We start from the raw sequence: 22,442 nt of genomic DNA on the forward strand, positions 1-22,442 counted from the left end.
CATCTCTCCACGATGGAAACGGTATGTCTCATGATATTTTTTCGGGGAGGATTATCTGAACCACTCAGTTCAGTTATGCCACTGCACGATCCTTCTTGGACTTTTGAATTTTATATTGACTTGGCACTTCATCTGAGTGGTTCCGCATTCAGAGTGGGTGTCATGGAGGAGGATCATGACATTTCCACTATATCTGCCACGCATGTGTCCTATGACAAGATGGCCGCGGAACCGGTGTCATGGGACAAGATGGCTGCCGAGCCGGAGTCCTCTGACATGATGGCCGCTGAGTCAGTGTCCTCTGAAAAGATGGCAGCCGAAGCTGTGTCTTTAGACAAGAGGGACACCACTCAAGAACCTTCAGCCATCATTGACATCAATGCAGAGTTCCGGGTTGTCATAAACGGCACACATGAAACCAGTAAGGTGGTCCCAATGCAAGTGAGACTGGCCTCCAGCCTGGAGGACTCACCGCTGATGTCAGTGCGTGCAAGTGGCATCCCTAGATCAGCGCCATCCAACACACAGGCCTCTGCGCTCTCAGAACTTCCAGAGCCTCGTGTTGTCTCAGCAGACCTTTCAGAGCCTCGTGCCGTCTCAGCAGACTTTCCAGAGCCTCGTGCCGTCTCAGCAAACCTTCCAGAGCCTCGTGCCGTCTCAGCGGACCTTCCAGAGCCTTGTGTCGTCTCAGCAGATCTTCCAGAAACTCCAGCCACTGACCAAAGTCCAGAGAGGGCTCCGGCCCGTGCGGCGAGTCCAGAGAGGGCTCCGGCCCGTGCGGCAAGTCCAGAGAGGGCTCCGGCCCGTGCGGCGAGTCCAGAGAGGGCTCCGGCCCGTGCGGCGAGTCCAGAGAGGGATCCGGCCCGTGCGGCGAGTCCAGAGAGGGCTCCGGCCCGTGCGGCGAGTCCAGAGAGGGCTCCGCCTCCTGCCCCGAGTCCAGAGAGGGCTCCGCCTCCTGCCCCGAGTCCAGAGAGGGCTCCGCCTCCTGCCCCCGAGTCCAGACCACCTGCTCTGCCTGCCCCGCCAAGGGAGTCTTCAAGACTGCCAGCTCCGTTCCGGTCGCCTGCGCCACCCTGGTCATCTGTCCGGTCTACGCCACCCTGGTCATCTGCCCGGCCAGCTCCATCCTGGCCTCCTGCTCTGCCTGAATCTCCAGGCCCTCTTCCACTACATGGGCCTGGCCCTCCATCCCGCCCCCGGGTCCGCCTCCGCTCCACCTCCCTCCTGGACAATTTTAGGAGCGTCTGGAAGCCTCTCCTTTGAGGGGGGGCTATGTCACTATTCACCAGTGTGAGTGCCCGTGATCACCACCAGAGGGCACTCCACCCTGGACTGTCACTCCATCACAAACTACATTACCCATAATCCTTTCCTCGGACTCATTAGCACTCAATGTTCACACCTGTGTCTCATCACCTCATTACCTCTTTGCCTATATAAGCCTGGTTATCTCTGTCATTCATTGCGAACTGCATTTCTGAGCGTTTCCCTGGTTTCATGTATCTTGGTCTTTGATTTCTTGCCTTCTCCGGGGATTACCCTTTTGCCTGTTCCTTCTGTTTTGTTTGCCTTTTCGGACTGATCACCTGTGTATGACCTTTTGCTTGTTTTATGGACTACGACTTTGGATTACCTTTTAATAAATACTTCTTGTGGATCTTCAACCTTCTGTCTCAGAGCAGTTCGTTACAGTCTAAATGACTTAATTCGACATAATTTCGATTTATCTCACAATAATTTCACATTTTTACCTCATGTTTGATCAAGTGTGTCATAATTTCGACATTTCACCTCATAAATATGACTAAATATGTCATCAGCGATCTTTATTTATAATTTTTTCTGTCATAATTTTTTCATCTCATATATTAGTCGAAATTACACATTTTAATGTCTTCATTTAAAATGTCCTAATTTCGACTTTTCACCTCATAATTGATTAATATATCATATTTTCCATGTATAAAATATGGAGAGAAAAAAAGGTAACGTCTTAATGACTTAATCTGCCATAATAATAATTTTTACCTCATAATTGATCTACTATGTCATACTTTTGCCTCATAAATATGACTAAAGATGTCAAAATTTGTTGTTATGATGACGCGTTTGACCTTTCTCTTCGCGGTCTTTCTTGAGGCAGAATGCGAGCGCCGCGGCGGAGAGGAGGCCCGTTGCAGCCGCGGTGTGTGCGTTGCTCTCGTGTCCGTCTCTGCAGCGCCACGCAGTGGTCAGCGTCGCCCAGCTGCTCCGCCGGCCCTCCAGACTCACGCGCCACCTGCTGGCCAGCTGATGGTACTGCATCCGCGACTCCTCGCTTAAAACGCTCCTCCGGGACGCTCGCGAGCCGCTGGCCACCGGACTCCGGTTTGGTTCGAGCTCACAGAGGTTTCGGAACCGGGAGGCCTCGCCGTGACCGGTCTGCAGCGCGCGACACGGCGACAGACTCCGCGACCTTCGCATCAGGACACGCGCCGGTACCGACGACAGCAACATCGAGACCCTCTGAGCTGACGCGATAACAACAGCCGGTTCCATTATCAGACGAGACGGCGTGTTTAGTTTCAGTGACAATCAATGGGCGATTTATGATTTTAATATTAGCGGGAGGTAGCCTGACAAGCCAGACCCACATCAAGATGTTTGGTCTGGAAACTCACCATAGATAGGGCTCAATCCGAGGGGCGGGATAAACGGTTGTCTTTCAAACTCCCTCTGCACGCGATAGGATAGCGCTACACCAACCAGAGCAACGAAGGTGAAGCAGAGCTCTCTGACTGATTAAACATTTGCCGTATCCGGTCGGCTAAACTCCGAACACATCTTCCCTTCTTAAGAATGACTTCAGTGCCGCTCTTTGATCTTTTCTCAGAGAAAAGCTTAACTCCAAGTCTTCCAGAGTCGCGGTCAAAGCTGATTCGAAAGACCGCCGCCGTTCGCCAGTTTCTGTGTTTACTAGAAGCACGCAAACGCAACTCGGCCATCTCCATTATGGCCCCGCCCGCCGACTCTATACACGATGTGATTGGGCCGTCCAGATTCTGAGGAATACAGCTCAGATGGGTATTGAGAGTTCCTAGACGACACTTGTGGGCAAATTAAATTTGCTGCCGCTAGGGTGCGTCTAGATTTCTAGGCTAAGCGGGAGGATGAGAGCTTGAGAAACGTGCGTCCGGTAACCGAAAAACATCCGCCGTGGGGAGCACTGAATCATGGGAAATGTAGTTCATAGCATCATCACTCTGCTGCACTGCACGCGCTCTGGGAAGACATACAATAATGTGTTTCTCATGTATACATTTCCCACAAATCTACATAGACCCATCGCCTTAGCCAGCATTTTTTCGAAGGTGTTAGAAAAGATGCTCCTAGATAGACTGAGTGAGTTAATTTACACCACAGAAAATCAATTTTGTTTTAAGTCTAAGCACAGTACAGATCTATGTATCTATGCCTTGAAAGAAGCTGTTGAATCCTACAGAAGGCAGGGCTCTACAATGTTTCTAGGGTTTATTGATGCTTGCAAGGAATTTGACAGAGTGAATCACCATAAGCTTTTTGCTAAACTCTTTCTTAGAGGTGTGCCTGGATGCATCATACGTATCCTGGTTTACTGGTATGCCAAACAACATATGCAAGTTAAATGGGGAAATTTCCTATCATTACCCTTCAGTGTAGGCAATGGAGTACGGCAGGGGGGGCTTCTGTCTCCAGCCCTGTTTAACCTATACATGGACAACCTGTCGAAACAGTTGGGGAAATGTAAGACAGGTTGTATGATAGGGAATGCTCTGTTAAACCATCTGATGTATGCAGACGATTTGGCTATTATGTCCCCCAGCACTGTTGGGTTCCAACAGCTGTTGGATATATGCTCTGTATGTATGGAATTGAGTATGGGGTTGAGTTTGATGTACAGTACAATGCAAACAAGAGTGCTGTATTGATATGTAGGACCAAGGAGGATCAGAAGCTGCACTTTCCAATGTTTTATCTTTCAGGGCAATCACTCTGTGTATCTAACTGTACGAAATACCTTGGGCACATCATCACTGACAAGATGGAAGATAATGCTGATATGTATAGGCATAGACGAATGTTGTATGTCCAAGCAAACATGTTAGTTCGGAAATTCCATTACTGTTCTGATGATGTGAAAGTGAGCTTGTTTCGTGCATACTGTACCCCTATGTATGCAGCCCCATTGTGGGTCAGCTACAAAAAAGAGACCCTGCGTAAACTTCAAGTAGCATATAATGACTGCCTAAGGATACTGCTGAAAAAGCCCAGGAGTACCAGTGCAAGTAAGCTCTTTTGTGACTCAAGGCTAAGCACTTTACAGGCTCTCTTGAGGAACCTAATGTTTAAGTTTATGTCCCGACTTGATGAGTCTCAAAACAGTATTATAATGATGCTAACAAGCCCTAGGTGCAGCTCGGTCAGATATCAATCATATTTGTGGAAACATTGGTATGGGTGCCTGTTAATGTCAGGGTTCTACCCTGGCAGCTCTGTCTGTTTTGTCTTTGTTTAATGTTTCTATGTTTGTGTTGTGTCTTAGTACATGGATCTGTCTCTCTCTGTGTTTGTCATGTGTTCCTCCTGTCCTCCCTCCTTGTTTGCCGTTACCACACCCCCTTGTTTAGTCTGGTCTAGTCCTCGTTTCACTAATTGTGCTCACCTGTTCCTCATGTGCTCTGGTCCCTTTATATTGTGCTACCTTCCCTCATGTCTTTGCTGGTTCGTTGTGTATGTTTGTGAGCGTTTGCTTGTGTGTACATGTCTCTAGCTCCTTGTCTAGCCTAGTCTAGCCTTTTCTAGTTTTAGTGTCTCCTGTTTTTCTAGCTTTGGATTTATTTTCAGTTTTTTCTTTATTCCTGAGTTTTTGAGTCTAGTGTAGTTTCTGTCTTTATTTTGCTCGTTTTCTCCAGGTTTTATTTTGTCTTTTCTCTCTAGCCTTATTGTTTAGTTTTCTTGGTTTTGATAGCTTACCTTTTTATTTGATATTTCCTGTTTTCCACTTATTTTTTAGTTCAGTCTTTTTATAGAGATTGATTTTGTTTTATTTTTCCTTGTTTTCTAGCTCCAGTTATTAAGTTTTTGTTTAATTTAGTCATAGTTCGTAGCGTGTCTGTTGTTTCTTGTTGTCTTGTCTAGAGTCTTGTTGTGTGTGTGTGTGTGTGTGTGTGTCCTGTGTTGTTTTCTGTCCTAAGTTTTTCCCTGGCCACTGCCTGTCAGCCAAGAAGGGAGCTGCTTCTATGAGAACATCAAGCCTCAGGTTCCTGCCTGGATTGGTCCACCATCGCCCTGCCTGGTGTTGCCTCCCAAGCTGTCGTGAAGTTCATTGGCTGCCTGGACTGGTCTCAGTGGTCATCCTCCCCTGCCCATCATCGTGTCTTTCCCCTGCCCTGGTGTTTGGACAGTCACTCATCCACTACCCCATTGTGTCTGTTGATCTGTCTTGTTAATAAATCGTCATTGTTGTTCACTCTGCATCTGGGTCCTCCACTTCCTGATCCTTGACAGTTAAGGCTCTCATGAATCAAGTATGTCTGTATGCGTGTGTGTATGTATCTATGCCTCTTTTTTTTTTGTATGTCTTGTTGTTGGGCCTAGAGCCTGTAATAAAGTTTATATATACATAAAAAGTTCACATTTCTGAGGTGAGAAGTCGAAATGGTGACTTGAAAACATGTAATGTTGCCTCAAAAAAGTTATAGGCCTATTTATGAAGTCTAAATTGTGACACACTAGATCAATTATGAGATGAAAAACTTAAATTAGGACATTATAAATTAAATATGAAGTGCAAAATCGAAATTATGACATGAAAAAGCGACATTTTTAACTTGAAGTCATATATATGACATAAAAAGTCGAAATTATAACACTGACTAATATTTATGACATAAGTTGAAATTATAACACACTAACTAATATTTATGACATAAAAAGTCGAAATTATAACGCACTAACTAATATTTATGACCTAAAAAGTCAAAATTATAACACACTATTGCAACAATAATAATGCATCAATATGTTGCCTCAAAATGTTAAAAAAATTACACATTGACCAATATGATGGATGGAATTATGACACTTACATTTATTAGATGAAAAATCGTCACAAAATGTCTAAATTATGACACACTAGATCAATTATGAGGTAAAAATGTGAAATTATTGTGACAAATTGAAATCGTGGTAGATTAAATCATAAATACGTTAAATTTGCATTGTTCACATTCTAAGTAATATATTTATAAATGAAAAATTTAAATTCTGAATAAAAATTATGACATATAAGTTAATTATGAGATGAAAAGTCTAAATTTTGACATTATTAAACAAAATTATGAGGCGTAAAGTAGAAATTATAACATAAAAAGGCATTTATGACCTAAAAAGTCCAAATGTTGACTAATTGACCAATATAATGGGATAAAAATTATGACACTAACATTTATTACATGAAAAATCATCACAAAAAGTCTAAATTATGACACACTAGATCAATTATGAGGTAAAAATGTGAAATTATTGTGACATAAATTGAAATTGTGGCAGATTAAGTCATAAAACGTTAAAGTTGCATTGTTCACATTCTAAGTAATATATATATAAATGAAAATGTTTAATTCTGAATAAAAATTATGACATATAAGTTAATTATGAGATGAAAAGTCTAAATTTTGACATTATAAAACAAAATTATGAGGCGTAAAGTAGAAATTATGACATAAAAAGGCCTTTATGACCTAAACATTCCAAATGTTGACTAATTGACCAATATAATGGGATGAAAATTATGACACTAACATTTATTACATGAAAAATCATCACAGAAAGTCTAAATTATGACACACTAGATAAATTATGATTAAAATTAAAATAGGACATTATTGTGACAAATTGAAATTATGGCAGATTAAGTCATTTAGACATTAAAAGTCACATTGTTCACATTCTAATTAATATTTATAAAAGACAAATAATAATAATAATAATTAATAATAAGTCATTACATTTATATAGCGCAAATTTAAAAATCTAAATAAAAATTATGACATAAAAGTATGAGATGTAAAGCCAAACTTTTGTCATTGTAAAACAAAATTATGAAGTGTAAAGTACCTGTAAAATGTTAAAGATTGTAAAATGTTAAAATCATGACATAGTTTTGACTTGTCATAATCATGACTTTTTAAAATAATAATTGGCTTAGTATGTCATAATTTCAACTGTTAAATTTCTCCTGTTTATCATAATGGTCCTGCAGAGGGCGTCAAGACTCACAAAATAAAACTCAGAACTCTAAAGTATAAATTGTGACACACTAGATCACAATAGGTTTGAGGTGAAAAGTCTAAATTATAATATGAAAAAGGGACATTTCGACTTAAAGTCTTATATAAGACCTAAAAAGTCAGATTTCTAACACACTGACTAATATCTATGAGCTAAAAAGTCGAAATTATAACACACTGACTAATATTTATGACCTAAAAAGTCAAAATTATAACACACTGACTAATAATTATGACCTAAAAAGTCAAAATTATAACACACTGACTAATATTTATGACCTAAAAAGTCAAAATTATAACACACTGACTAATATTTATGGCCTAAAAAGTCAAAATTATAACACACTGACTAATATTTATGACCTAAAAAGTCGAAATTATAACACACTGACTAATATTTATGACCTAAAAAGTTAAAATTATAACACACTGACTAATAATTATGACCTAAAAGTCAAAATTATAACACACTGACTAATATTTATGACTTAAAAAGTCCTAAAATTTTGACTTATTGACCAATATAACAGGATGAAATTATGACTAACATTTATTAGATGAAAAATCATCCAAAAAAGGTCTAAATTACGACGCACTAGATCAATTATGAGGTAAAAATGTGAATATATTTATATATATATTTTAATATAATATAATTGTAGACCGATCTACTGTAAAATATCAGATGAAATTATGTTTTAATGTTAAAAGCATGACATTATTTAGTCGTAATGGACCTGCAGAGGGCGTCTAAACTCACAAAATAAAACACACGAGCAACACTTTCCCTCAGAATAACTTTATCTGTTTTATTATATATGATGATGACGAGGGTGGGCAACCTGTCACTCACATGAGATCAGCCAATCAGCATCCAACCAACGTCAAGCCCCGCCCCACATTTGTCCGCGTTTGACTCGGATTTAGGAAGACTAGCACAACTTCTGTTAATGGTGACTTTAATCATTGAACCTCTTCTGACATTTTCAATAAAACCACAGGTTGATTTCAGAGATGTGTGCGACGTCGAACGGCTGTTAATGGAGAAAGGTGTCGGATATTCAAATGCTGCTCTTATAAGATCTACCGAATTTACATGAGAGTCCAAAGTACTGTGGATTTATGGATGAGAATAACTCTCAGTTATGAGAATAACACACAGTTTGTCATTAGATGAAATGCTTTAAAGACAGAAAGTTGACTGTGGTTTCATGAAGAAGAAAAAAAGTAACATCTCCAAACCTCAAACTTCCTGTGGTGTGTGTCTCACGTGTTCTACTCCGTGCCTGTCTTTATTATTAAAACATACAGTGGCCCCATTAAGTATTCAAACACTTAAAATGATGTTTTTACTCCATTTATTGTTAATCCTGTAAAGCCTGACATATGCTATAATAGTCAGAAAAGTCTCTCTCTTGTTTTTGCTCAGAGCGGGTCTCGAACTCGGGTCTTTTTTGGCGTATAAAGCGGGCGCGCCCCCTCACTAAAGACCGCAGTCTCACGCTGGAGACCCGAGTTCGAGACCCGCTCAGAGCGAGACGTGTAGGAAGCGTGAGAACACTGTAAAACTTCACTCAGTAATATTTTGTTTATTCGTGTGTGATGTTATTTTGCATGATGAGCTATATCACCCATGCATGCAAAATATGGTGAGAAGCTGGAGCAACACGTCAGCGTTATGCGCGTGCATGAGGGTGGGCGGAGCTCAGCTGTCTGTCATTCTTACGTGTGTGTGTGTGTGTGCTGCTCACACACATACAGCGGGATGAAACAGCTGCTTGTGCATTTCACCTGGAAACGCGTTTGCGTTTATTATTTTCGACACACTCGTATATGAGTGTGTGTGCATCCTCTGTATATTTAAACGCGCGCATCAGCATCACATGAGCATATGTTTTGAGCATCTGATGTGAATCAGGGATCCGAAACCGCAAAGATTCGGTTCAGAGAGAAACCGCCCGTGCGTTCAACGCGACGCGCCCCAGTGAATAATCCGAATTGAGCTAAAGTTATCCCAGCAACTCTATAAAAGCCAGCAGTTTCATCAGCAGGAGGAAGAGGAAGAGGAAGATGTCCGGAGAAGAGGTTCTAATCCCGGACGACCGAGCCTTCAGCCGCTTTAAACACGAGTGCCAGTGCGACGACGGCTGGACTCTCACCTACAATAAGAGCAGCATCTGCGTGTTTATCCAAGTGCTGGAGGAGGAGAAGAGTCTGCACAAGATCAAGGTGAGCAGGCCTTCGGCTGGACACTACACGACTCAAAAGTTTGCGTTGTTGAGGAGCATGCTCGATGCTTTCATGGCTCATAAAGTGAGAATATGGAGGAAAAAGCAGTTCCGATTTATTCAGTGATGCTCAGCTCAGTGAGATCTTATGCTGGTGTAAAGTGCGTTAACATATGTCTAGTGTGTTATTTAAATGCTCGGTTTTATATGGAAGCTTGTTTCCGCCATAGAAGAAAACATTTTAAAAGGTAATTCCGACTTTTTATCTCGCGAGTGTGTTTACATCTCGCAGTTCTGAGATGTAAAGTCGGAATTGCAAGTGGTAAAGTCGGAATTGAAGATGTAAAATCAGAAGTCTGAATTGAAAGTGGTTAAGTCGGAGTTGCGAGTGGTAAAGTCGAAGTTTTGAGATCTAACAATTGTGAGATGCGAAGTCGGAGTTGCGAGTGGTTAAGTTGGAATTGCGAGTGGTAAAGTCGGAGTTGTAAGATGTAGGAGTTGCGAAATTCAGAGTTGCGAGTTGTAAAGTCAGAATTCCGAGTAGTAAAGTCGGAATTGCGTGATTTTAAAGTCAGAAGTCGGAATTGAAAGTGGTTAAGTTGGAGTTGCGAGTTGTAAAGTCGGAATTGTGTGATATAAAGTCAGAAGTCAGAATTGCAAGTGGTAAAGTCAGTTGCAAGATGTAGGAGTTGCGAGATGTAAAATCAAAAGTTGGAGTTGTGAGTAGTAAAGTCGGAATTGCGAATAGTTAAGTCGGAATTGCAAGTGGTAAAGTCGGAAGTTTTGAGCTGTAGGAGTTGTGAGATGAGAAGTTGGAGTTGCGAGTGGTAAAGTCAGAATTGCGAGTAGTAAAGTTGGAATTGCGTGATTTTAAAGTCAGAAGTCGGAATTGCAAGTGGTAAATTAAAAGTTTTGAGGTGGAGGAATTGTGAGATGTGAAGTCCGAGTTGCGAGTGGTAAAGTCGGAATTGCAGGTGGTAAAGTTGGAATTGCAGGTGGTAAAGTCGGAGTTGTGAGATGTAAGAGTTGCGAAATTCAAAGTTGAAGTTGCGAGTTGTAAAGTCAGAATTGCGAGTAGTAAAGTCGGAATTGCGTGATTTTAAAGTCAGAAGTCGGAATTGAAAGTGGTTAAGTTGGAATTGCGAGTGGTAAAGTCGGAGTTGTGAGATGTAGAAGTTGCGAAAGTCAAAGTTGGAGTTGCGAGTTGTAAAGTCGGAATTGTGTGATATAAAGTCAGAAGTCAGAATTGCAAGTGGTAAAGTCAGTTGCAAGATGTAGGAGTTGCGAGATGTAAAATCAAAAGTTGGAGTTGTGAGTAGTAAAGTCGGAATTGCGAATAGTTAAGTTGGAATTGCAAGTGGTAAAGTCGGAAGTTTTGAGCTGTAGGAGTTGTGAGATGAGAAGTTGGAGTTGCGAGTGGTAAAGTCAGAATTGCGAGTAGTAAAGTCGGAATTGCGTGATTTTAAAGTCAGAAGTCGGAATTGCAAGTGGTAAATTAAAAGTTTTGAGGTGGAGGAATTGTGAGATGTGAAGTCCGAGTTGCGAGTGGTAAAGTCGGAATTGCAGGTGGTAAAGTTGGAATTGCAGGTGGTAAAGTCGGAGTTGTGAGATGTAAGAGTTGCGAAATTCAAAGTTGAAGTTGCGAGTTGTAAAGTCAGAATTGCGAGTAGTAAAGTCGGAATTGCGTGATTTTAAAGTCAGAAGTCGGAATTAAAAGTGGTTAAGTTGGAATTGCGAGTGGTAAAGTCGGAGTTGTGAGATGTAGAAGTTGCGAAAGTCAAAGTTGGAGTTGCGAGTTGTAAAGTCGGAATTGTGTGATATAAAGTCAGAAGTCAGAATTGCAAGTGGTAAAGTCAGTTGCAAGGTGTAGGAGTTGCGAGATGTAAAATCAAAAGTTGGAGTTGTGAGTAGTAAAGTCGGAATTGCGAATATTTAAGTCGGAATTGCAAGTGGTAAAGTCGACGTTTTGAGATGTAGGAGTTGTGAGATGCGAAGTCGGAGTTGTGAGTGGTAAAGTTGGAATTGCGAGTGGTAAAGTCAGAGTTGTGAGATGTAGGAGTTGCGAAATTCAAAGTCGGAATTGCGAATAGTTCAGTCAGAATTGCAAGTGGTAAAGTCGAAGTTTTGAGATGTAGGAGTTGTGAGATGCAAAGTCGGAATTGCGAGTGGTAAAGTCAGAGTTGTGAGACGTAGGAGTTGCGAAATTTAAAGTTGGATTTGTGAGTTGTAAAGTCAGAATTGTGTGACATCAAGCCAGAAGTTGGAATTGCAAGTGGTAAAAAAAGAATTGATGATGTAAAATCAGAAGTAGGAGTTGCAAGATGCAAAGTTGGAGTTGCGAGTTGTAAAGTCAGAATTGTGTGATATAGGAGTTGCGGGAGTAAAATCAGAAGTTGGAATTGCGAGTAGTAAAGTCGGAATTGCGGGTGGTAAAGTTGAAATTGCAAGATGTAAAATCAGAAGATGGAATACAAGTGGTAAAGTCGGAATTGCGAGTGGTAAAGTGTGCGTTGTTGATGAGCATGCTCGATGCTTTTATGGCTCATAAAGTGAGAATATGGAGAAAAAGCAGCTCCGATTCAGTGATGCTCAGCTCAGTGAGATCTTATGCTGGTGTAAAGTGCATTAATATATGTCTAGTGTGATATTAAAATGGTCCTTTTTATATGGAAGCTTGTTTCCGCCATAGAAAAAAAAACATTTTAAAAGGTAATTATTATCTCGTAATTATTATTATAATAAATTATTAACTTTTTATCTCGCGAGTGTGTTTACATTTCGCAATTCTGAGATGCAAAGTCGGAATTGCAAGATGTAAAATTTAGAATTCGGAATTACAAGTGGTGAAGTTGGATTTGCAAGTGGTAAAGTCGGAATTGCAAGTTTTAAAGTCGGAAATACAAGTGAAGTCGGATTTGCGAGATGTAAAGTCGGAATTGCATGATATAAAGTCCGAAGTCGGAATTGCAAGTGGTAAAGTCGGAATTACAAGTGGTGAAGTCGGATTTGCGAGATGTAAAGTCGGAATTGCATGATATAAAGTCCGAAGTCGGAATTGCAAGTGGTAAAGTCGGATTTGGAGATGTAAAGTCGGAATTGCATGATATAAAGTCCGAAGTCGGAATTGCAAGTGGTAAAGTCGGAATTGCAAGTGGTAAAGTCGGAATTACAAGTTGTGAAGTCGGATTTGCGAGATGTAAAGTCGGAATTGCATGATATAAAGTCCGAAGTCGGAATTGCAAGTGGTAAAGTCGGAATTACAAGTGGTGAAGTCGGATTTGGAAATGTAAAGTCGGAAATGCAAGTGGTAAAGTAGGATTTGGAGATGTAAAGTCGGAATTGCAAGTCGTAAAGTTGGAATTGCGTGATTTAAAGTCAGAAGTCGGAATTGAAAGTGGTAAAGTTGGAATTGCGTGATGTAAAGTTGGAATTGCAAATTGGAAAGGTGGAATAATTGTGAGATATGATTCATCACGTGACATTGGTGATCCGAATCATGAATCGATTCGCTGATTCATAACCGTTCGAATCTTTATTTGAGGATTGAACACAAACGCGGAAGAGAAGCCAATGCTGAATAAAGTCGTAGTTTTTGTTATTTTTGGACCCAAATGTATTTTGGATGCTTCAAGAGACTCTAATTAACCCACTGATGTCTCATATGGACTACTGTGATGATGTTTTTATTCCCTTTCTGGACATGGACAGTATAGTGTGCATACACTTGCATACGCTCTCGGACTAAATATAAAATATCTTAAACTGTGTGTGAAGATGAGCGGAGGTCTGACGGGTGTGGAGCGACATTAGGGGGAGGAGTTAATGACAGATATTTCATTCTTTAGGTGAATTAACCCTTTAACGTTTGAACAGAAGGCGACAGGTTAGTCCGACCAGAAGCTCCGCTGGAGGGCGAGTTAGTCATGAGGTCCGTGTGTGTTTAACGGGCACATCCGGGTGTGTGTGTTTGTGTGTCGGAGGGCAGGTTATTCCAGCAGGTGTACACACACACACACACACACACACACACACACGGGTGTGTTTGCACTGTGACGGAAACCCAGCAGGATGTGTTTGTCTTCTCCAGAACTGAGCAACACGTAGAGAAACCAGGAGCTCAGCGTCACACACACACACACACACTCACACACACCTGATCTCTGCATCTCAAGGCCGGTGAGAGTCCGGAAAGCTCCAAACCTGTTTGTCCAGGTGTGGACTCGTGTGTGAGACCCAAACATGTGCTTTTGTTTGGAGAGTAGGAAGAAATGCATAAAACAAAGAATAGCAGAAGTGAAGCGGCTATATGGCCAGACGGATTACAGTTCCCGTTCAACACCGGCCGTGTGTGTGTGTGTGTGTGTGTGTGTGTGTGTGTGTGTGTGTGTGTGTGTGTGTGTGTGTGTGTGTGTGAGACATGGGTATGACGCAGGTATTACAGGAGAGGGTGAAATATGAGGACATTACCCATGGCCCCACTTTACAAAAGGCTTATAAATCACACAGGAGGAGTTTTTATGAGAAAGTAAAAATGCAGAATGTGTGTGTGTGTGTGTGTGTGTGTGATATTGCAGTGCTCACACTAGTGTCCGTGATCAGATCTGTGTTGCTGATAGCGGTTTATTTGCATTAAACGCAGCAGCAGTTTGAGCGTGAAAAGCCATTCCACTTGTTGTTTACAGGCGTTTTCCCCTCATTAGTGTGTGTGTGTGTGTGTGTGTGTGTGTGTGTGTGTTTGTTCTAGTTGATGAAGAAAGAATAGATGTCAATGAATAAACACACAATGACTGCAGGTGTCAAATAATGCCCTAGAAACCAGAACACACACGCACACACACACACGCACACACACACACGTATGACGCACAGCTCTGTGTGGGCGGCTGTAGATGTCAGATTCTCCTCAAAGCTGTTGGGCTTCCCCCGAAACACACACACACACACACACACACACACACGATCTGTCCTCCCACTCATGGTGTTGGTCTCCAGTGGAGCTTCAGGAAAATCCCACTCAACCGTTTCTGTCCTCTATAATATAATCTTAATGTGCATATACACACACGCGCACACACACACACACACACACACGTTAGGTTTTTGTGAATTGTGGGGACATTCCATGAAAGCAGACGCTGAGCCGTGTTTATTCTTCATCTTCTGTACGTTATGCTGACGTGTGTGACCGTCGTCAGTTCATGATTATTATGATCATCGCTAATAATACGAGAAATGATATTAATGATGTTTATTATAAAGGTCAGTGATGTGAGAGAGTAACACACACACACACACACACACACACACACACACACTCTCTCTCTCTCTCTGGCCTTTTGTCTGCGGGCGATCGAGTATTTCACACACTTCAGCACTTTGTGTTTTTGTGCTTTAGTGCCTTCATCCACAGGGACACGCGTGTGTGTGTGTGTGTGTGTGTGTGTGTGTGTGTGTGTGTGTGTGTGTGTGTGTGAAATTATTGCAGATTTTATAGCTATTGAGCTACATCAACTCACAAATTAGCAATATGCATTATTATGTCTTTAATTATTGTTAAATATATTAGAGATGATAAACTCCATCAGTGACACTTGTGTATAAGAGAATAAAGAAGCTCACACACACACACACACACACACACACACACACACACACACACACACACACACACACACACACACACACAGCCCCTACCCCTAAAACTACCCATCACACACACACACACACACACACACACACACACACACACACACACACACACACACACACACACAGCCCCTACCCCTAAAACTACCCATCACACACACACACACACACACACACACACACACACACACACACACACACACACACACACACAGCCCCTACCCATAAAACTACCCATCACACACACACACACACACACACACACACACACTGTCCATAAACAGACATTGATCTGATGGTCATATTTTTATGCTCAGAAATGCGTTTAAAGCTTTACATTATAATAAACGGAGGCGTTTCAGACACGAGTGAGGCATTCTGCCCAAAAGGGTGTTTATTTGGGTTAGGGTGTTGCTATGCGGTTGCTAGGGTGTTCCTATGTTTGTAGGGAATGTGGGGTGGTTGCTAGAGTATTGCTACATGGTTGCTAGGGTACTCGGGCTGGTGGCTAGGGTGTTGCTATGCGGCTGCTAGGGTGTTCCTATGTTGTTTGTAGGGAATGGGGGGTGGTTGCTAGGGTATTGCTACATGGTTGCTAGGGTACTCGGGCTGGTGGCTAGGGTGTTGCTATGCGGCTGCTAGGGTGTTCCTATGTTGTTTGTAGGGAATGGGGGGTGGTTGCTAGGGTGTTGCTACATGTTTGCTAGGGTACTCGGGGTGCTGGCTAGGGTGTTGCTATGCGGTTGCTAGGGTGTTCCTATGTTTTTTGTAGGGAATGTGGGGTGGTTGCTAGGGTGTTGCTACATGTTTGCTAGGGTACTCGGGCTGGTGGCTAGGGTGTTGCTATGTTGTTGCTAGGGTGTTCCTATGTGGTTTATAGGGAATGTGGGGTGGTTGCTAGTGTTTTGCTACACGGTTGCTAGGGTACTCGAGTGGTGGCAAGGGCGGTGGCTATGCAGTTGCTAGGGTGTTCCTGTGTGGTTTCTAGGGAATGTGGGGTGGTTGCTAGGGTATTGCTACATGTTTGCTAGGGTACTCGGGGTGGTGGCTAGGGAATTGCTTTGTGGTTGCTAGGGTGTTTTCTATGTGGTTGCAAGGGAATGTAGGGTGGTTGCTAAGGTATTGCTACACGGTTGCTAGGGTACTCGGGTGGTGGCAAGGGTGGTTGCTAAGCAGTTGCAAGGGCACGTGGGGTGGTTCCTAGGCAGTTGCTAGGGTACTTGGGTGATGGCTAGGGTGTGGCTATGCGGTTGCTAGGGTGTTCCTATGTGGTTTCTAGATAATGTTGGGTGGTTGCTAGGGTGTTGCTACATGGTTGCTAGGGTACTTGGGGTGCTGGCTAGGGTGTTGCTATGCAGTTGCTAGGGAGCTCCTATGTGGTTTCTAGGGAATTTGGGGTGGTTGCTAGGGTGTTGCTACATGGCTGCTAGGGTATTTGGGTGGTTACAACATGGTTGCTAGGGTAATCAGGTGGTTAATAGGGTGTTATGTGGTTGCTAGGGTAGTCAGGTGGATTCTATGCGGTTGCTAGGGTACCCGGAATGGTTGCTATAACCCACGCCGTACATACTACAACTTGTAGAAGAACCGCACTTGACGTCCTCGAGTGCAGTGATGAAAACCGGCCACGACATCTAGAAAGGGTGCGAGTCTTTCTGTTCGGTAATCGACCCAAAAGCACTTCCTTCTTCTTCTACCGAAACTCGATGGCCTTTGACGGATCTAACTGACAGCTATAGTCCCTCAAACAGGGACCTTTATTCGGCTCCACCTTTAGTGGCACTCCTTCCGGCTCCACCTCACTCACTGTCCTCTAGGGCTCCTCAACATAATAAAAATATGGCAAAAATCCAACATGGCTGTTCTTCCCAATAAAACCATCCAGAGTTGACCCGTCCTGTCCATGGGGAGTGTGTGACTGTGAGTGTGTACGAGAGAGAGAGAGAGAGTGTGTGTGTGTGTGTTTGTGTGTGATGATAGCTCAAATCAGGCATGAAAAGCCTCCCAATCCATTGTGTCCAGTATCTCGACTCTCAAATCCTGGACTCGTGTGTGTTTGGTCGGCCTCTGGATGTTGATGTCCTGTGGCTGTTGGACTCTTTGTTTTAATAGTTTTGCTTCCGTTAAGGATAATAACCGTGTTTGTGAAGGATTGTTGCGTATCTTTTCCTTTTCATCTTTGGTGAGTTTTGGAGACATTAGACACACAGGTGCTGTTCAGATGAGATCGACTGTAATGACCTGTTTTAATATCTCACTAATCAGATTCACAATGACTGCAGCCTCATTTCAGCTGATGTAGGTCATCACACGCACACACACACACACACACACACACACACACACACACACACACACACACACACACACACACACACACACACACGTTTGATTTTGTGGCATATGGAGACGTTCCATAGGCGTAATGGTTTTTATACTGTACAAACCGTATTTGCTATCCCCTTACACTGCCCCTAAACCTACCCATCACACACACACACACACACACACACACACACACACACACACACACACACACACACACACACACACACACACTGCCCCTAAACCACACACATATATATATATATATATATATATATATATATATATATATATATATATATATATATATATATATATATATATACACACACTCATTTATACACAAACACACACACTCACTCATACACACATTAATATACACACACTCACACCTAAAGGATTATTAGGAGCACACACTAATACTGTGTTTGACCCCCTTTCGCCTCCAGAACTGCCTTAATTCTCCGTGGCATTGATCATCAAGCTGCTGAAAGCATTCTTTAGAAATGTTGGCCCATATTGATAGGAGAGCATCTTGCAGTTGATGGAGATTTGTGGGATGCACATCCAGGGCACGAAGCTCCCGTTCCACCACATCCCAAAGATGCTCTATTGGGTTGAGATCTGAGGACTGTGGCTGCCATTTTAGTTCAGTCAACTCATTGTCGTGTTCAAGAAACCAATTTGAAATGATTGGAGCTTTGTGACATGGTGCATTATCCTGCTGGAAGTAGCCATCAGAGGATGGGGACATGGTGGTCATAAAGGGATGGACATGGTCAGAAACAATGCTCAGGTAGGCCGTGGCATTTAAACGATGCCCAATTGGCAGTAAGGCCGGAGACACACTGCAAGCGTGGCGTTTCTGCTGCGTGTCATCCACGGGGCGGCTGCCTGGCGTTTTCTCTATCATTGCACACCAGAAGCGTGTCTGACGCGGCGCTGCTGCTGCTATTGATGTACAGGGAAGCCCTATACGTCATGTTAAATATAAATATATTGCCTATTGATACAGCAAAGACAACGTCGGCAGCAGGGATGCACCGATCATGATTTTACATGGCCGATTCCGATACCGATTTCCTATTTTATAATAGAATACAATAATACAAACAATAAAGAAAGAAAGTATACATGAACAAGATGTTTATTTGGTATTTAATAGGCCAATTTGGCTTTTGGCCAATGAAAACAAGTTTGCAATCTGAAATTAATAGGAAATGAAATCAGGTTGAACCTATTTAAAAATGAACATTACCTATTAACTTAAACATATGCATATTCTGCAATACACACAACACAATCAACACACATTCAACAATCCAAACAACACAATCAACACACATTCAACAATACAAACAACACAATCAACACACATTCAACAATACAAACAACACAATCAACACACATTCAACAATACAAACAACACAATCAACACACATTCAACAATACAAACAACACAATCAACACACATTCAACAATACAAACAAAGAATTCACTTAAATCAGCATTTGTTTTCAGATTCAGTTTAAAGAAGAAAAAGTCTTTACCAGTTAAATTAATATAAATAATTAAATTAAATAATTTAAAAGAGTATATAAATACATTGTTCCAAAAATGTTAAATCAAATAATGTTTAGTGCAACGAACAAACAAAGAAAACAAAGATGCTACATCAAATTAAGTCAATGTAATTAAGGTACGGTAAAATAAAAAATAAAATAAAATAAAAATGATCATCCTTAACTGATTGTAGGCCTATTTCACTTCAAGAGCATGGATGTTCTTTTTTACGAACAGAAGTATTTCGGCTCTCACAGGTTAATCTGTTTCGTTTCTCTTCCAACACGTGAGAAGCTGAGCTGAACAAGTGCTCACTATCTACGCTTGTGCACGGCGCAGAGAGGAGCTCGCGCAACTTCAGCGAGTGCAGAAAAGCGGCTCTTACCGTATTTGTGCGCCCGTAAACCGACGGCTGTTCGCTTCTTGGTGTCTGTGCTTCAGACAGGTCACTCTGCATTTCCAGTCCTGCTCGCATATTGCAAAATACTTCCACACAGGTGACGTTCACGAATGATTGCAATATAAGCGTATGTGGAAACACTTCCGGAAAAATCGGCGGAAAGAAAAAAAAAACGGTTCCGATTTTGTGCCGGTCAACCGGTGCATCCCTAGTCGGCAGTAGCCTATTGACCACATATATATGGTATTGACGGCAAAATAGGCTACAGAATATTTCGTTCTGTATTGACAGGTTTAATATTTCAAAATCGATAATTATGTTGTTTTTTATTATTACAATTAGGCCTATCTCTGCATTTATGTTAACCTACAGACTTTCAAACATGAAAATGTCATTTATTAATATGTATTCGTGTCAAAATGACATATAAACATCTTTTCCTATGCTATTTTGCCTAGAAACGCTTCCAACACACTCGCGTGTCGCGTGAAAAATAGGCGTCTCTTCTATTTGAAGCATGCTCGTGTTTTCCGCGCGGCTCGAACCGCAGTCAGTATGCAAGCTCTAATCGGTTAATATGGGAGCCGAAATAAAAACGGACACGTCACGCAACCGAGACGCTCACGACACGCTTGCAGTGTGTCCCCGGCCTAAGGGGCCTAAAGTGTGCCAAGAAAACATCCCCCACACCATTACACCACCACCACCAGCCTGCACAGTGGGAACAAGGCATGATGGATCCATGTTCTCATTCTGTTTACGCCAAATTCTGACTCTACCATCTGAATGTCTCAGCAGAAATCGAGACTCATCAGACCAGGCAACATTTCTCCAGTCTTCAGCTGGCCAATTTTGGTGAGCTTGTGCAGATTGTCGCCTCTTTTTCCTATTTGTAGTGGAGATGAGTGGTACCCGGTGGGGTCTTCTGCTGGTGTAGCCCATCCGCCTCAAGGTTGTGTGTGTTGTGGCTTCACAAATGCTTTGCTGCATACCTCGGTTGTAACGAGTGGTTATTTCAGTCAAAGTTGCTCTTCTATCAGCTTGAATCAGTCGGCCCATTCTCCTCTGACCTCGAGCATCAACAAGGCATTTTCTCCCACAGGACTGCTGCAGACTGGATGCTCTTCCCTTTTCACACCATTCTTTGTAAACCCTAGAAATGGTTGTGTGTGTAAATCCCAGTAACTGAGCAGATTGTGAAATACTCAGACCGGCCCGTCTGGCCCCAACAACCATGCCACGCTCAAAACGGCTTAAATCACCTTTCTTTCCCATTCTGACATTCAGTCTGGAGTTCAGGAGATTGTCTTGACCAGGACCACACCCCTAAATGCCCTGAAGAACTGCCATGTGATTGGCTGATTAGATAATGGCATTAATGAGAAATTGAACAGGTGTTCCTAATAATCCTTTAGGTGAGTGTATGTACACACACACACACACACACACACACACACACACACACACACACACACACACACACACACAGCATGATATTGATGTGGCATCTTCTGACTCTCTCTCCTCCTCCTTCACCCCTATGGCCTGTGATGCATTCTGGGTAATGTAGTTCCTGTGTGTGTCCTCAGTGCCGGATGCTGTGTAAGGACATCGCGGCCGAGATCATGTACGACGTTCTCCACGACATCGAGTATCGGCGCAAATGGGACGCGAACGTCATCGAGACCTTCGACATCGGCAAACTCACGGTCAACGCCGACGTGGGATACTACTCCTGTGAGTATGTGAGAGAGAGAGAGAGAGAGAGAGAGAGAGAGAGAGAGAGAGAGAGTGTGTGTGTGTGTATGTAAGAGAGAGTGTGTGTGTATGTAAGAGAGAGTGTGTGTGTGTGTGTGTGTGTGTGTAAGAGAGAGAGAGTGTGTGTGTGTGTGTGTAAGAGAGAGAGTGTGTGTGTGTGTGTGTGTGTGTGAGAGAGAGAGAGAGAGAGAGAGAGAGAGAGAGAGAGAGAGAGAGAGAGAGAGAGAGAGAGAGAGAGAGAGAGAGAGAGAGAGAGAGAGAGAGAGAGAGAGAGAGAGAGAGAGAGTAGGGCTGGGCGATATGGCCCAAAAAATTATCACGGTATAATTTAGCATATCAGTCGATATCGTTAAATATCACGATAAATGTAAAATCTTTATTTCTTTAAAGTTTAAAGGCATATTTTTGCTCCTGAGTGAAAGATGTAGTAAACAATCAGTTAACTGTAAACTATCCTTTATTGTCAAAACATGACAAACACTTCCCAAACAAGTGAACAATTTATAAAACTGAGGTCGATTTATTTATTAAAATCTTAACTGTGGTCAGCATTTTTTTACTCAACACTATATCAATAATATATCATTATACAGGGCTTGACATTAAGCATGTTCATGTGCTTGTCCTTCGAACAAGTAAATCGTTCAAGCTTGTCCAAGTAAAAAATTAGCTTGTCCGGAAGTGTGTGTGTGTGTGTGTGTGTTGTAAATATAATTTATTCTGAAGCAATATTCTCACCAGTGTTCACTCAGCTTTGACATATTTAAATCTGCATATTTGTGGTTTTTATTTTTATTGAATCATTTGAAATTTGTGATATTTTCACCTTTTATAAAGGGCATTTTCCCTTAATCTTATTAAATATAGGCTAAGCTTCATGTTTCATTTTATATTTGTGATTTTGATCAATACATTAAATTAAAATAAAACACTATAAGGGCTGTTACCAATCAAATTAAATAATTTACACTGAAAAATTACAACAGCATTAATGTTTTGAGATTTGTAGTTTTGAATAGACAAATAAGACATGTTGGAAAGTATGTTTAAAGATCAAATTAAACCACCAGTAGGTGGCAGCAGGTGGCCGTCTTAATGAGCGAGTCATTGAGTCGTTCATTCAACCGATTCATTCAAACACTGAATCGTTTATTTACACACGTTGCTGTGAGACGCGTTGCGGTTCTGCTGTGAACGATTTTCGCAGCTGAA

At 42.0% G+C, this 22,442-nt stretch overlaps 2 protein-coding genes across 2 annotated transcripts in view; one reads left to right on the plus strand and one right to left on the minus strand.

The window, feature by feature from the left end:
* Positions 1-22,442, minus strand: part of LOC137084932 (ribonuclease inhibitor-like) — a 318,165-nt gene that overhangs the window by 124,222 nt on the left and 171,501 nt on the right. The window lies entirely within an intron of this gene.
* stard10 (StAR related lipid transfer domain containing 10) overlaps positions 9,000-22,442 on the plus strand; it is a 23,784-nt gene continuing 10,341 nt past the window's right edge. Inside the window, exons 1-2 of the mRNA XM_067451915.1 lie at positions 9,000-9,539; positions 21,062-21,209. Coding sequence (XP_067308016.1) covers positions 9,381-9,539; positions 21,062-21,209 — 307 coding nt within the window. The 5' untranslated portion in view covers positions 9,000-9,380. The remainder of the gene's footprint in view (positions 9,540-21,061; positions 21,210-22,442) is intronic.

This window comes from Pseudorasbora parva, chromosome 8 (genome assembly GCF_024679245.1).
Source record: "Pseudorasbora parva isolate DD20220531a chromosome 8, ASM2467924v1, whole genome shotgun sequence".
NCBI classification, from domain to species: domain Eukaryota; kingdom Metazoa; phylum Chordata; class Actinopteri; order Cypriniformes; family Gobionidae; genus Pseudorasbora; species Pseudorasbora parva.